This window comes from Anabas testudineus, chromosome 5 (genome assembly GCF_900324465.2).
Source record: "Anabas testudineus chromosome 5, fAnaTes1.2, whole genome shotgun sequence".
Lineage (NCBI taxonomy): Eukaryota > Metazoa > Chordata > Actinopteri > Anabantiformes > Anabantidae > Anabas > Anabas testudineus.
In genome coordinates this window covers 26,354,427-26,370,104 of record NC_046614.1, presented here as the reverse complement: position 1 = coordinate 26,370,104, position 15,678 = coordinate 26,354,427, and the positions used below count along the sequence as shown (strand labels likewise).

The window sequence follows — 15,678 nt, the reverse complement described above, 5'->3', positions numbered from 1 at the left end:
AACTGTTTCTGGTTCATTGTAGTTCTGTCTCTGATCACTTCATATTTATCACACTGTAATTAGACGACAGAACCAAGCTGGGCCCTGTAACACACTCTGCAGGCTGATCAGACTTTATCAGAGAACACTGAGCAAATGTGTTAATGTGTGTAAAATAGTGTAGTGTGTTTTGTATACATGGTTATTTCTGTTTCTGAATGTGATCTGGACAACTGATCCATCAGTCTGTTCCAGTCTGCGTCAGTCTGTGTTGATCCGTCCGAAGGTCTTTCCAGGACACATGGTTCTGTATAAACATCACAAGTAGCCAGTTTCTGTCCATGAATATTTCTGTTGATTTAATAACAGAACTTTTATCCTGCAGTCCATTGTCCAAAGCTTTTTAAGGTCTGTGCAAAGTCTAGAAGTCTGTGACATTTGAAACTAAGTTCGACTCATCCAGTCTTTCCAGTTAGGTAGGTCCCAGCTGGTCTTTGGCTCATGTTTTAGAATCTGTCTCTGGCATCACAAAATCAGGACGATACTGAGGTGTTTAGAGCAGAATGGGTCCTCCAGCAGCACAGTGACCAAGAACACACATGAAACAGAGGCCAGCAGTTGATTTTTAAGTGGCCTATTGCTACAGGATAAAAACGTTTAAGTACCAATAACTACATTAAACACTGTAAAGAACGGACTATAGAACGGAACTGTGACAGAATGCTTACTTGTATGGGTATAGGCAGTGTCTGCTCTATTTAAGCAAGGTTCTTTTGTTTACTTGATGTTTTTTTATACAGTTTCTAATTGTTTATTCAATTTTATTTTCCTTTTTTTTTTTAATTTTATATATGCCACAGACTGGTTGGCACCTCTATCTTGTTGTACGATGTTGCAATGACAATAAAAAAAGTATCTTATCTTAAAGATCTAACCCCACTGAACTAAATAAGGTACTCTCCAGATCAGAGAGGCCTAGGGCAGGCTTATTAAAGATTTTACTGAATCTCCAACGGGTCACATGTTTCTCCTCAGCTTCTGATGTGTTTGCTGTTTTTCAGGTGTAGTGAATGAGAAGCTGCTGAGTGACTACCTGCATCATGTGTTTCCTTCCACCAAGCAGGGTCCTGCTCTGGTTTCCCTCAGGTAACCTCTTACCTGACACTTGCATCACCCAAGTTAGATTGATTTTACTCAAACACTGGTAAAATTCCAACGCAGTAATGAGAAGTGTGTTTGGATAATTTCTGGGGCTGCATCTTACAACAGTTTTAATAATGGATCAGTCATATGACGTTTTTTGTTCAGGAATCTGATTTAAAGAACAAAATCCTTTTTTAGGGTTTTATTGTGAAAATCCAAATTAATTTCCTTTAACAAATCTTGGTTTCAAACTGTAACTTAACAAAAACGAATGTGAATAATTTATTCACTTTGCCATGTCACATGCCAAAGTGTCCTTGGGCAGGATACTGAACCCCAAGTTGCTCCCGGTGAGTCAGATCAGCTGCATAGCAGCTCTGCCATCGGAGTGTGAGTGTGTGTGCTCGCGAATGGGTGAACGAGATGCAGTGTAAAGCGCTTTGAGTACCAGTTAGAAAAGTGCTATGTAAGTGCAGAACATTTACCATTTAAAAACAGAATGGTACATTAACCATTCACAGTTTCTAAAGGATTATTCAATTCAATCAAATGTTATTTGTATAGCGCCAAATCCCAACAAAAGTAATCTCAAGGCATTTAAAATATTAAAATATAACTGTATATAGAATTATAAAGAAAACCCAACAACCCCACTGAGCAGCACCAGGAGACAGTGGAGAGGAAAAACTTCCTATAGAGGAAGAAACCTCCAGCAGAACCAGGCTCAGGGTGGGCGGCCATCTGCCTCGACCGGTTGGGGTGAGTGGTGAGAGAGAGAAAAGAAGAGCAGTCAACAAAAACTAATAATAATAAGAAGAAGCAAAAACAATTTACATACACACTTTTAGTTGTTTGCTCTGCACCAACAGTTCTCAGGCTGTTACAGCTTCACGTCAGGAGAGAAAAGCTGCTCCTTCACAACAGTTTGATGGTCTGGATCTGGATATTGCTGTTGTTATATGAAGTCTGTGGAAATCTCAGTCGCAGTTGCTAAAGCCTCTCTCTGTGTGTGTATGTTTGTCATACACTGACCTGGAGTAGTGTTTCAGTGCCTCATGTTACCCTCAGCAGCTCTAAACATAGACAGCAGGCTTCTCTTGCTCTTGGTCAGGGTCTGACAGCCGCTCGAGTTTCACCGGCTGACGAAGTCTCGGGGCCAAACAACACAGCTCCAGTGTAAAAATAAAACCTGGAGACACTGAAAAAACGTCATGAACTTATTACAGAACACTGTGACCCAGTCACCAGCAGACATTTAGTTCAGTACAACAACTGGTGAGTCACGAGTCACAGATTTAATTTGAGGTGACACAACAATAAATTAAAAAGTATAAAAAACAGCTTAATTTTGAAATGAGCACATTTCTGGAGATTTTATTTTGAAGTTTCACTTTCTACCTTTACAGTGCAGGTAGTTCAACTCAATTTTATTTGTTTTACACCAAATCACAAAAGAAATCATCTCAAGGCACTTTACAGTTTAAAGTTTAAGATCTTACAAAATGCAACAGAATTATATAGAAAACCACAAAACTCCACTGAGCAGCACCAGGAGACAGTGGAGAGGAAAAACTCCCTTTAGAGGAAGAAACCTCCAGCAGAAACAGGCTCAGGGTGGGTGGCTATCTGCCTCTACCGGTTGGTGTGAGTGGACAGTGGAGAGAGAAAAGAACAGCAGGCAACAAAAACAAAAACGACAACCACGAGCAGCAGAAACACTGGACAGGTTGGTAGAACCAGTAACTGGACTCTGGAGATATACAGCTCCAAGGAGGAGGATACCTGCAGAGGAGAACAGAGAGAGAGGGAGACAGAGAGGAGGAAACACAACTACAGGAGAGAGAAGACACAAAGTTAATGATGTGCAATGGTGGCATTTGAATGGATAGAGGAGAAAGGAGAGAGGAGAGGAGCTCAGTTTATCAGTAGAGTTCCCCCAGCAGACTAACCTATAGAAGCAGAACTAAGAGATGGTTCAGAGTCATCTGATCCATCTCTAACTATAAGCTTTATAAAAAAGGAAAGTTTGAAGTCTAGTCTTAAATGTAGAGAGGATGTCTGCCTCCAGAACCTGAACTGGGAGCTGGTTCCACAGGAGAGGGGCTTCATAGCTAAAATCTCTTCCTCCCATTGTACAATTGGAAACTCTAGGAACCACAAGTAAACCTGCAGTCTGAGAACAGAGAGTTCTGCTGGGAAAATATGGAACTATGAGGTCTTCAAGATAAGATGGAGCCAATCCATGTGTGAAAATGATATCCTGCTCCCTGAACCAGTCTTTCACAATATGAGCCCAATGAATCCTGGTTTTGTCATCTTGGAATATGTCCGTGACATCAGGGAAGAAAAACATTGATGGAATAACCTGGTCATTCAGTATATTCAGCTAGTCAGCTGACCTAATTATTGGGACTCATAACGTTGCTGAACCTAGACCAGACCAACTGCAGCAACCCCAGATCATAGCACTGGCTTGTACGATAGGCACTAGGCATGATGGGTGCATCACTTCACCCGTCTCTCTTCTTACTCTGATGCTCCCATCACTCTGGAACAGGGTAAATCTGGACTCATCAGACCACATGACCTCCTTCCATTGGATAGATAAATAGTAATAATAAGTATAGCTGGGTATCATCTGCATAGCAATGGAAATTTATAGTGTTTCCTGATAATATTGCCTAAGGGGGACATATATATAGAGTGAAAAGAATCGGTCCAAGCACAGAACCCTGTGGAACTCCGTAGCTAACTTTGGTGTGCATAGAAGATTGATCATTAACATGTACAAACTGAAATCTATCTGATAAGATTTAAACCAGCCTAGTTCTGTTCCTTTAACCCTAATGACATGTTCCAGTCTGTGTAATAAAATGTTGTGATCTATAGTGTTGAATGCAGCACTAAGATCTAACATGACGAATATAGAGAGTAGTCCATTGTCTGATGCTAATAGAAGATCATTAATGACCTTTACCAGTGCTGTTTCTATACTATGATGCACTCTAAATCCTGACTGGAAATCTTCATACAGGTTATTGCTGCTCAGGTGGTCGTACAATTGCTTAGAAACTACCTTTTCCAGACTTTTAGAGATAAATGGTAGATTGGATATTGGGCTATAATTTACTAAAACACCCGGGGTCCAGAGTAGCTTTTTGAGTAGAGGTTTCAGCAACCATAAAGGTCCATGGTATTTAGCCTGTTAGTAAGGATAGATTAGGGAATTAGGATAGAAGGGAAGACATATTTGAGCAGTCTAGTCGGGATGGGATCTAAGAGACATGTTGAAGGTTTAAATGAATTAATTACTGAAATTAATTCAGAATGATCTACGGGGAGGACTGACAAATGAATTTAGAGCAGTTGTACATATACTTTTTCAGAGGAATAATGGTATTGAGTATTATTCAGAGTGAGGCTGCAGTATTATCAAGTAATTGTCTGTGTGAGTTTGGTAGTTGAAAATTGAGATTTTAGTGTGTAAGGTTTTGAACCTTCTCAGATCTACTAAACAGTTTCTGGTTTAAAAAAAATCTAAAATTCCTCATTAAGTTTTTTTTTTCAAGACATTTGTGCTTTAAATGCAGCTTAAAGGAAAAGTGGGGGACATAAGAATATTAAAAAATTTAAGAAAAGAAAAGTGAATGTGATTGTTTACTGGCTCTCTAACCCTGCATGTGTTTCTGTTTGTCTCACATAGGAAACCTCTGGGTTTCCAGGATCTGGGTTCTCACCTGGAGAGACTGTTGTCAGAGGGAGAACCCACTGAGGACAGTCGAGGTAAAGCTGCACCCACAAATACAAATGTACTTTTCTCTGCCTGTTCCTTGTGAATTATTGTTCTGTATAAATTGTACCAACCTGGTGTCCCCCCGTGCTACACCAACACCAGGTGGTTTGAGACTATTCTGTGATGATTTTTATGACGTGTTTAATTTTCACCTGCTGTTAGTAAGTGGCCTAAACTTGTTTCTGGTGTCTTTTAAAGGGACTCTGGTGAGGACTAGCATGTAGTAGTTTTTTGTGTCATATCCCAATGTTGTGTTAAACCAAACACCTTCACGCAGCCCTCCTCAGGTCTTGAAGCTTTAATTTGACTCTCTGATTAAAAAAAAACTCAATGACGTTTGTTCCAGCAGAAGAGCAGGAACTAAACTGATTGTAATGATTTCTTAAGAATTAGAATTAGGTTTAATTAATCACTGTTAGTATGAAACTTATTCACTACCTTCAGGTTTAGATTAACAATGCTGAATGGCACCAGTGTCCATTTTCACCAGCTCAGTTTAAAACCAAACCGCTGACATTATATTAGGGTTAGTGCCGACCATGAACAGTGTATGTCCTGGTCTGACTCGGGGTTAGCTCATCTCTCTGCTGCTGTCTGATAAAGACACGATAAATAAGACATCTGAAAAGCTCAGTGAGAAAGATGCAGCTATATTCAGTCTGTGTGAGAGGATGTGTACCACAGTGTCTGTGAAGGCACGAAGACAGATAAATACCTAATGTCTGAATGTCTCTGGATGTGCAGATGAGGCTACTGAGGGTCGACTGGGCCCCCAGCCAGTCGTCCTGGATCACACCAGCGGTTTTGAAGGACTCCTGTTTGTAGACGACGACCTGTTAGGGGTGAGCCAACATCTCAAACTTTCACAGTTGTGCAGCAGAGACTTGAAACATCATGTTTCTGTATCAAATGATTTTTAATCTTCTGGCTTTAGGTCATCGGCCATAGCAACTTCAGCTCCATCAGAGCCACCACATGTGTTTATAAAGGTGAGTAGAACACATCTTACAGCCATTAAATATTAAGTATACAAATACTGTGAATATCGAGACCAAATTAGATTAAAGGTAAAAGTTAACATTGCATCATTTTTTATCTAACTGTTGAAACCATCAAAAATGAGGTGTCAGAGTCTGAACTTGTATAGTGTCTGTGTTTAACGTGACTGAAAACGGTTTAGTCAGTGGTCGGAGTACAAAGGTAAACTTGACTGAACAGGAACCGTGTCTCATGCTTATATCTGCTTTTTATTAATAATCATGAATAACATCCAGAATGTGAATCATTTAAGCTGATCTCACAGAAACTCCTGTAAACCACAAATACCTCCAGAGAAAATGTGCGAGTTTCACTTCAGTTTTCTTATAATCGACAAAAAAAAGGACGTGTTTAGTATTTAACAGAGTTTATTTTGTTTGTTTGCAGGGAAATGGGCTTACGAGGTGCTGATCTCCTCCCAGGGGCTGATGCAGATTGGGTGGTGTACTCTCAACTGTCGCTTCAACCAGGAGGTAAACGCACAAATGCACACGCTGGTCTTTCTGTAATTCCACAGCCCCCTTCCTAACCTCAACCTCAGAACTGAATGTCTGTCCCCTCAAATCCTAAACCTGAACCTGGTTCTACTCAGAGTTTTGTTGTCACTCTGTAGATGATGGGGTTTATCTTTGGTTGTGTGTTTGCTCCTCAGGAGGGAGTCGGCGACACTCCTGACTCGTACGCTTATGATGGAAACAGAGTAAGAAAGTGGAATGTGACCACCACGAACTATGGAAAGGTGACACTGGCTGACACACCTGGATTTTCAAATTAAAATCAAAGATTTTAACACAGCATGTAATCACCCATATGAGGATGGGTTCCCTGTTGAGTCTGGTTCCTCTCAAGGTTTCTTCCTGTTGCCTTCTCAGGGAGTTTTTTCTTGCCACTGTCGCCCTCGGCTTGCTCATCAGGGACAATCTGATTATTATGACTCATACACATACACTGTTCATGTACTGCTCTTTGGTTGTGTAAAGCTGCTTTGTGACAATGTCAATTGTAAAAAGCGCTCTACAAATAAAATTGAATTGAATTGAATTGAATTGCTGTAAGGTTGATGTTAAACCCACTCTCTGTGTTGTCAGTCATGGGCGGCTGGAGACATCGTCAGCTGTCTGATAGACCTGGATGAGGGAACCATCACGTTCTGTCTGTAAGTAACAAACTAAACTCCTTGTTCAGTGAGTTGCTGCAGCTGTTGACCTGTGTGTGTTTGCACGTCCTCAGCAACGGCCAGTCTCTGGGGACTGCCTTCATCAACATCAAGATGGGTCCAGGTGTAGCTTACTTTCCCGCCATCAGCCTCTCCTTTAAGGAGTCGGTGGCTTTCAACTTTGGCAGCAGACCTCTCAGATATCCTTTCCAGCCCACAGGAGACACTCGGGTACAGACTCTCCTGCTGTCTCCTGACCCTGATGCTGTATTTGTACAGCTATTTGGTCTTTTGGTGACCAGGTAGGAGAGCAGACACCGACAGGTGAGAGGCTTGTTTATTGAGAGCGTGCAAAGACAGCTGTAGCTGTATTTTGCTTTAATGTTAAATGTAAGAAGCATAAAGACAAACGTCAGGCTGGAAAAGCAGGTCAGATATCCAAAAATAAGGAAAGGCTTTAACCAGCATGGATTTAAAAAAAAAAAAAGAAACAAACAACGTTCACCTTCATAAACAGGAAACTGGTGCCTCCTAACACGTTTGTCAGCTGGTGGATGAAGGATTTTTATCAACAGGAGCAAAAATATAAAGAAACTGTTTTATTGAACATACAAACAACCAATTTGTTGACAGAAGAAGAAGATATAGTGTATTTCTCTTATCATCTGTGCCATATATATTATTATTAATACCTCAGTCTACTGAGGTATTGTGCTTCTTTGTCCTTCGTAAATGTTCTGATAGGCTGTTCTGTCTCCTTCTAAACTGGAGCATGTATGTGCAACTAGTTCTGGATGAATGAAGTCAGTTTCTCAACCTTCACACTGGTGTCTGTGAGTCAGCTGATGCAGATTAATCATGTTGTTGTTTTCTTTAACTTGATTTTGGTTCACGTACCCTGTGGAGGGCTACCTGCCCCTCCAGAACCCACCGACTGCAGACCTGATGAAAGCTCACAAACTCCTGGGCTACATCAAGAACGTCCTGTCCACCTCCATCGATACACAGGTTGGAGTTAAACATGCAGCATTGATAAACAGTGTTTCTGTTTGGTTTGTGACTATTTTTGATTGGCTCATCTGAAACGAAACCAGTACATGCTTTTTCAGATTAATCAAATCGTAATTGCAGTTTTGACCTTGTTTGTTTGTAGAGAACAGCTAATTAATTAATCTGCCCTCATATTTCTAATCAACAGTTTTCAACAGCTGTGTCCCTCATGTGGGAACAAAGCCAGAGTTTCAGAGGACGCCGTTTCTGAACTTACTGTGTGTGTGTGTGTGTGTGTGTGTGTGTGTGTGTGTGTATGTGTGTGTTGATGCTGCAGGAGGAGCGGCTGGTGGACAGAGACTGTGCAGTGTGGAGGCTTCATGGAGAACCCACGGTCCTCATCACTCTGGCTCACGTCTTCAACCACTTCGCTCCACTCATGGTGAAACACATCATAGTTCTGCGTTCGTGACAGTGCCGCTTTACTGTGACGTCAGAGAAACGGGGAATAGGACAGATTTTCATAATCTACATTTATCTACCAGTTAATCACATATATCCTATATACAGTCACTGTATATAGGATCCTTATCCTGCTGTAAAACCCAGTCTTTTCAGCTTCAGTGTTTAGACACTGGCTGTTTTTTAGTGTTGCTGTGTTTCCTGCAGCACGGCTCCACCACATGATAGATTCCCAACTTAAATAAAGATCAGCAGAAGATGTTATTTGTGAAGTGGTGCCCAAATTTTGCTCACACCTGGTTCCTGTTTCCTGTCACAAGCCTTTCCAACGTAACCTGCCTGGTTAAAATGAGACATTTGTTGTATTTGATTGTCTGTCTGAATGTCCTTTCAGTGTAAAGTTTACCTGGTGGAGGATGTGCTGATGAACTTCCTGTTGGGGATTTTGGAAGGGGGAGGGTCGGTCAATGAACATCCACTCATTCAACAGCTTCTGGATCTTTTCTGGCTGCTGATGGAGGTAATTTGATTTAACTTCAGAGAACGTTACATCAACTTCATTACTCTGACCTTCTAAACCTTTAACCACACCCTGAGGTTTACGTCATGGGAACCTGCTCTGTGTCCCTTCACCTCACACTGAGACACTGTTAAGTCCCCAGAGCAAGGGGGAATGTAAAGGATTAGCACTAGATTAGAGCTTTGACCTGCATTCAGCTGATCCCTGTGTCCCCTGTTTGTCTGTAGGACCATGAAGTGAACGAGTGTCTGAAGCAGCTGATGATGTCCCTGCTGAGGGCCTACCGCTTCTCCCCCATCATCCCTGACCTGGGCTTCCAGGTAGGACTAGATTTACCTCAACTGGCTGCTCACACCCACTAAATTTAGTTAGGCTCTGATGCACGGGACCTGTCCCGTGTTCCTGTATAAGAAAATCAAGGGAGCCCTATGGTCCTGGACCTAACACCTGCTTTGGTTCAGGGTTCACAGATTTTCTGATGTTATGTTGGTGCTTGTAATGTTATTCTGAATGTAGATTATGGGTAGACCCCTTAAAGTTTCCACCCAGCTGCTGATTTATATTGGTGTTGATTTCAATTTCAGATCCACTATCTGCGTCTGACCACAGCCATCCTGCATCATGAGAAGTCCAGAAAGTACCTGCTGAACAACGTCTTATATCCTGATGGTGCTAGTGAAGCCTCTGAAATCCACCTGTAAAGTGGAGAAACCTCGTAACGATTTAATGACGTTATGTTTAAACTCGCATTTAGTGGTTGAAAGTTGTCTCCTTAACAAAAGATCACGTTTGACGTTCTGCGCTCCGTCGTGTTTTTCTACATCAAGACTCCTCTGAGGGTGAGGGAGGCAGGGCTCGAGGAGCTCATCCCCACCACTTGGTGGCCGACGCACTTTGACAAAGAGGTAAAACACGTGTCTGTCTGGGTCTTTGCATGTTCATTATGTTGGGTCTTTGGCTTTGTTGTGGAGGCTGCAGCTGACAGATCTGTTTGTTGTCTTTCTGTCCAGGGTAAAGATGAGTGGGAGCCCAAAGACGAAAGTTCAGATGAACGACTGAGACGTCGAGCCTACGAGAGAGGTTGTCAGAGACTCAAAAAGAGAATTGAAGGTCAGAGTTGAAGGTTACTTTTAGTTTGAGCGTCTTCATCCACCTATTTATGAGCAGGATCATTAACCCATGTGTACAACGCACTGTACACATGGGCTCCTGGAACCGACTTAAAAATAAACAACAGTAACAGTGTAACAGTGAGTTCAGTTGCTGTATTGTTATTGTTGTGGACAGGTGTTTACGTCTTAAGATGGCACCTTATGTTTGAACCCACCAATTTTCCATGTGAGCAAAAGTATTGGAACATGTGATGAACAGGTATGTCCCATTACATTGATTTGTCAAACAATAAATAGCACTGAATGTCTATGCTCAGTTTCAGATTTGGGTTTTGCCTGTTCAGACTGCATTTGTAGTTCAGAGGTGTAACCAACATGAAAACCAGAGAGCTGTCTATTGGTGAAAAATGAGCAATCGTGGAGCTGAGAGAAGATTTAAAATCATTCAGAGCCGTTGCACAAACATACTTGGTCATGCCTGGTCCAACCATTTGGGAAGTTCGGAAGAAGAAAGAAACCACTGGAGCACTAAGTAACAGACGTTGAACAGGTGGAATAGAATAAGGAAGACAACAGCAGCTGATGACAGAAATGCTGTGAGAGCTGTAAAGTCAACTGCTCCAGAGGGCAAGAGTGAATGTATCACAATCTACTGTTTGCAGAAGACTTCATGAACAAATGTACAGACAACATCAGAAGAGGCAAACCACTCATTAATAAACAGAATAGAAAGGTCAGGCTGGAATTTACCAAGAAGTACAGAAATGAGCCTCAAAATTTTAATGACTGATGAGACAAAGATGAAATCTAGCCATAGGGGTTGCAAGCCAGTGACTTCTGTGCCGGTCCCAAGCCCGGATAAATAGAGAGGGTTGCGTCAGGAAGGGCATCCGGCGTAAAAATTGCCAAAATAACCATGCGAATCATTCACAAGACTTTCATACCGGATTGGTCGAGGCCCGGGTTAACAACGACCGCCACCGATGCTGTTAACCTACAGGGTGCCGGTGGAAATTTGACTTCTGTTGGTCGAAGAAAGAGGGGAGGCAGAAGAGTTCGTGGTCAGAGAGAGAAGGGAAAAGGCAGGGACATAGATTTGAGAATAGGGACTCTTAACGTTGGTACGATGACAGGGAAAGGCAGAGAGCTGGCAGACATGATGGAGAGAAGGAAGGTAGATGTTCTGTGTGTGCAGGAGACAAGGTGGAAGGGCAGCAAGGCACGTAGTATCGGAGGAGGATACAAACTGTTCTACCATGGTGTTGATAGGAAGAGAAACGGGGTAGGAGTGATCTTGAAGGGGGAGTTTGTGAACAATGTTCTAGAGGTGAAAAGAGTCTCAGACAGGGTGATGAGCATAAAGCTAGAAATTGAAGGGGTGATGATGAATGTAGTCAGTGGGTATGCGCCACAGGTTGGCTGTGAGTTAGAAGAGAAGGAGAGATTCTGGAGTGAGTTTGATGAGGTCATAGAGAGTATCCCCAGAGGAGAGAGAGTTGTTGTTGGAGCAGACTTCAATGGGCATGTTGGTGAGGGCAACAGAGGTGATGAGCAGGTGATGGGCAGGTTTGGTGTGAAGGAAAGGAATCTGGAAGGACAGATGGTGGTGGACTTTGCTAAGAGGATGGAAATGGCTGTAGTCAACACTTACTTCCAGAAGCGAGAGGAACATAGAGTGACATACAGAAGTGGAGGTAGGAGTACGCAGGTGGACTACATCCTATGTAGACGAGGTCATTTGAGAGAGGTTAGTGACTGCAAAGTGGTGGTAGGAGAGAGTGTAGCCAGACAGCACCGCATGGTGGTGTGTAAGATGACTCTGGAGGTCAGGAAGAAGAAGAGAGGGAAGACAGAGAAGAAGACCAAGTGGTGGAAGCTAAAGAATGAAGAAACTTGTGAGGAATTCAGACAGAAGTTGAGACAGGTTCTGGGTGGTCAGGATGAGCTTCCAGATGACTGGGAAACTACAGCAGAGGTTATCAGGGAAACAGGTAGGAAGGTGCTAGGTGTGTCATCTGGAAAGAGGAAAGAAGGTAAAGACACTTGGTGGTGGAATGAGGAAGTACAGGAATGTGTCCAGAGGAAGAGGTTAGCTAGAAGGAAGTGGGATGTAGAAAGGACTGAGGAAAGTAGACAGGAGTACAAGGAAGCACAGCGTAGAGTGAAGAGGGAGGTGGCAAAGGCCAAACAGAAAGCTTACGATGAGCTGTATGACAGGTTAGACACAAAGGAAGGAGAGAAGGACTTGTACAGGCTAGCCAGACAGAGAGATAGAGATGGGAAGGATGTGCAACAGGTAAGGGTGATTAAGGACAGAGATGGAAAGGTGCTAACAACCCAGGAGAGTGTGCAGAAAAGATGGAAGGAGTATTTTGAGGATCTGATGAATGAGGAAAATGACAGGGAAAGAAGAGAGGAAGATGTTGATGTTGTGGAGCAGGAAATAGCAGAGATTGGAAAGGATGAGGTTAGGAAGGCTCTGAAAAGGATGAAGAGTGGAAAGGCTGTTGGTCCTGATGACATACCTGTGGAGGTGTGGAAGTGCTTAGGAGAGGCAGCAGTGGAGTTTCTAACCAGTTTGTTCAATAGGATTCTAGAGAGTGAGAAGATGCCTGAGGAATGGAGGAGAAGTGTTCTGGTTCCGATCTTTAAGAACAAGTGTGACACGCAGAACTGCAGCAACTACAGAGGAATAAAGTTGATGAGCCACACAATGAAGCTGTGGGAAAGAATAGTGGAAGCCAGGCTTAGGAAGAAGGTGGAGATTTGTGAGCAGCAGTATGGTTTCATGCCCCGTAAGAGCACCACTGATGCCATTTTTGCTTTGAGAATGTTGATGGAAAAGTACAGAGATGGTCAGAAGGAGCTGCATTGTGTCTTTGTAGATTTAGAGAAGGCGTATGACAGGGTGCCGAGGGAGGAGCTGTGGTACTGTATGAGGTCGTCGGGAGTGGCAGAGAAGTACGTCAGAGTAGTTCAGGACATGTATGAGAGAAGTATGACGGTGGTGAGATGTGCTGTAGGTCAGACAGAGGAGTTCAAGGTGGAGGTGGGACTACACCAAGGATCAGCTTTGAGTCCCTTCTTGTTTGCTATGTTGATGGACAGGCTGACAGATGAGGTCAGACAGGAATCTCCCTGGACAATGATGTTTGCGGATGACATTGTGATTTGCAGTGAGAGTAGAGAGCAGGTAGAGGAACAGCTGGAGAGGTGGAGGTTTGCTCTGGAAAGAAGAGGCATGAAGGTCAGTCGTAGTAAGACAGAATACATGTGTCTGAACGAGAGGGATCAAGGTAGAAGCGTTAGGTTACAGGGGGCTGAGGTGAAGAAGGTACAGGAGTTTAAGTACTTGGGGTCAACAGTTCAGTGTGATGGAGAGTGTGGAAAAGAGGTGAAGAGGAGAGTGCAGGCAGGTTGGAGCGGGTGGAGGAAAGTGTCAGGAGTGTTGTGTGACAGAAGAGTGTCAGCAAGACTCAAAGGAAAGGTCTACAAGACAGTGGTGAGACCAGCTCTGCTCTATGGGTTAGAGACGGTAGCAGTGAGAAAGAGACAAGAGGCTGAGATGGAGGTAGCAGAGATGAAGATGTTGAGGTTCTCCTTAGGAGTGACCAGGTTAGACAGAATAAGGAACGAGTACATCAGAGGGACGGCTCACGTTGCCTGTGTTAGCGACAAAGTCAGAGAGGCCAGACTGAGATGGTTTGGACATGTTCAGAGGAGGGATAGTGAGTATATTGGTAGAAGGATGTTGGAGATGGAGCTGCCAGGCAGGAGGGCAAGAGGACGACCAAAGAGGAGATATATGGATGTCTTAACAGAGGACATGAGGTTGGCTAATGTTAGGGTAGAAGATGTTCATGATAGAGTGAGGTGGAAAAGGATGATTCGCTGTGGCGACCCCTGATGGGAAAAGCCGAAAGAGAAGAAGAAGGATGAGACAAAGATGAATCTTTACCAAAGTGATGGAGAGATTAAAGTTTGAAGACAGGATCTGCTCATGACTCCAAAGATACAAGCTCATGTGTGAAACACAGTGGAGGTCATGTCATGGCTTGGGCTGCATGGCTTTTTCTGGGACAGGCTTGTTAATCTTTATTGATGACGTAACACATCATAGCAGCAGCAACATGAACCGTGAAGTCTATGGAAACATTTTGTCTGATGATTTAAAGAAGGATGCAACCAAACTGATTGGCAGATTGTTCATCATGCAGCAAGATAATGACCCAAAACACAAAGGAGTTCATCAGGGAAAAGAAGTGGAAGGATTTAGACCGTACCAGGTCTGTTCAGACTCCAATCCTATACAGCATATTACCCACTAAAGAGGAGACTAAAGGGAGTCACCCCAAAAACAAACAACAACTGAAAGAGGCTGCCGTGAAATCCTAGAAAGGCATCACAAAAGAAGAATGTAAAGTTTGGTGATGTCAGTGGGACACAGGCTGAATACGGTTATTGCAAACAAAAGAATTTGTAACTAAATATTATTCACTTTAAACTATTGTTCCAGTGTTGTTCCAATACTTTTGCTCACATGAAAAATTGGTGGGTTCAAACAAAAGGTGCTATCTTCAGACGTAAACACCTGGAAATAAAAGTTGAAACATTGATCTCTTGTCTCATCTTCATCTTTTGATGTCAAATCCAAAAGTCCACAGCAAAAATAAAGGAACTAAACTCACTGTTCCAATACTTTTGGAGGTTACCTTTGTAATGTTAAAGTTCCTATTTGCATTTTTAGGTGATGATTTGATGGCTAACGAAACAAAAACCTGATTTACATCTGCGCAGCACCGATTGAACTCCCAGATCAGTGAAAGTAAAACTCTTGTCCCTGTGGACTTGGTGTCTCTGTTTTCCTCACAGTGGTAGAAGAGCTGCAGGTTCAGATCCTGAGGCTGCTGCTCAATAACAAAGACAAAGCTACGGTATGTACACTTGTATTTATGTGTATTATGTTATTTATCCACAGGCTGAATGACTGGAGATCCAGATCTCCTGCTGTTTACCCACCATTGTCACAGTTTGTTTTACTTTTGATTCACAACGGAGCCTGTATCATCACGGCCCAAAGAGGAAGATGAGCGGTGTGACTGAGATCTCACGTTATGGAGGAACGTTTTCTGGTCATAACTGTTGAGGCTTAATGATCAGCGTGATATACGAAGAGGGGACAGTATGGACCAGTTCACTTCAAAAAACTGAAGGCATCATGAAGAAGATTTATCAGGCTGTTTTGAAACTTCAACCAGGAAATAAAAGCTTGAAACCACATGGATGTTTCAGCAGGACAGTGATCTGAAGAAGTGCTCCACAGTTAAAACAAACCGACTTAAGACCAACAAAGTAAAGTAGACGTTTTGGCGTGACATCGCAAATCCCTGACTTGAGTCCAGTAAAACATTTGTGGGCTGAACAGATTAAGCAGTTTTGTACTAACAGGCCCACAAACCTGGCTCAGCTGCTTGACTTCTGGCTG

General features: G+C 42.8%; 1 protein-coding gene across 4 annotated transcripts in view; it reads left to right on the top strand.

The window, feature by feature from the left end:
• LOC113155156 (E3 ubiquitin-protein ligase RNF123) overlaps window positions 1-15,678 on the top strand; it is a 108,481-nt gene that overhangs the window by 1,303 nt on the left and 91,500 nt on the right. For all 4 annotated transcript variants that reach the window (XR_003298108.1, XM_026349710.1, XM_026349709.1 and 1 more), the window contains exons 3-18: window positions 1,041-1,125; window positions 4,826-4,905; window positions 5,660-5,757; window positions 5,850-5,904; window positions 6,341-6,426; window positions 6,606-6,692; window positions 7,042-7,109; window positions 7,184-7,309; window positions 8,003-8,117; window positions 8,437-8,541; window positions 8,956-9,081; window positions 9,309-9,401; window positions 9,666-9,739; window positions 9,869-9,986; window positions 10,092-10,191; window positions 15,066-15,127. Coding sequence is in view for 3 of the 4 variants with exons in the window: in XM_026349710.1 (XP_026205495.1) it covers window positions 1,041-1,125; window positions 4,826-4,905; window positions 5,660-5,757; window positions 5,850-5,904; window positions 6,341-6,426; window positions 6,606-6,692; window positions 7,042-7,109; window positions 7,184-7,309; window positions 8,003-8,117; window positions 8,437-8,541; window positions 8,956-9,081; window positions 9,309-9,401; window positions 9,666-9,739; window positions 9,869-9,986; window positions 10,092-10,191; window positions 15,066-15,127 (1,478 nt within the window). In the remaining variant the exon portion in view is untranslated. The remainder of the gene's footprint in view (window positions 1-1,040; window positions 1,126-4,825; window positions 4,906-5,659; window positions 5,758-5,849; window positions 5,905-6,340; window positions 6,427-6,605; window positions 6,693-7,041; window positions 7,110-7,183; window positions 7,310-8,002; window positions 8,118-8,436; window positions 8,542-8,955; window positions 9,082-9,308; window positions 9,402-9,665; window positions 9,740-9,868; window positions 9,987-10,091; window positions 10,192-15,065; window positions 15,128-15,678) is intronic.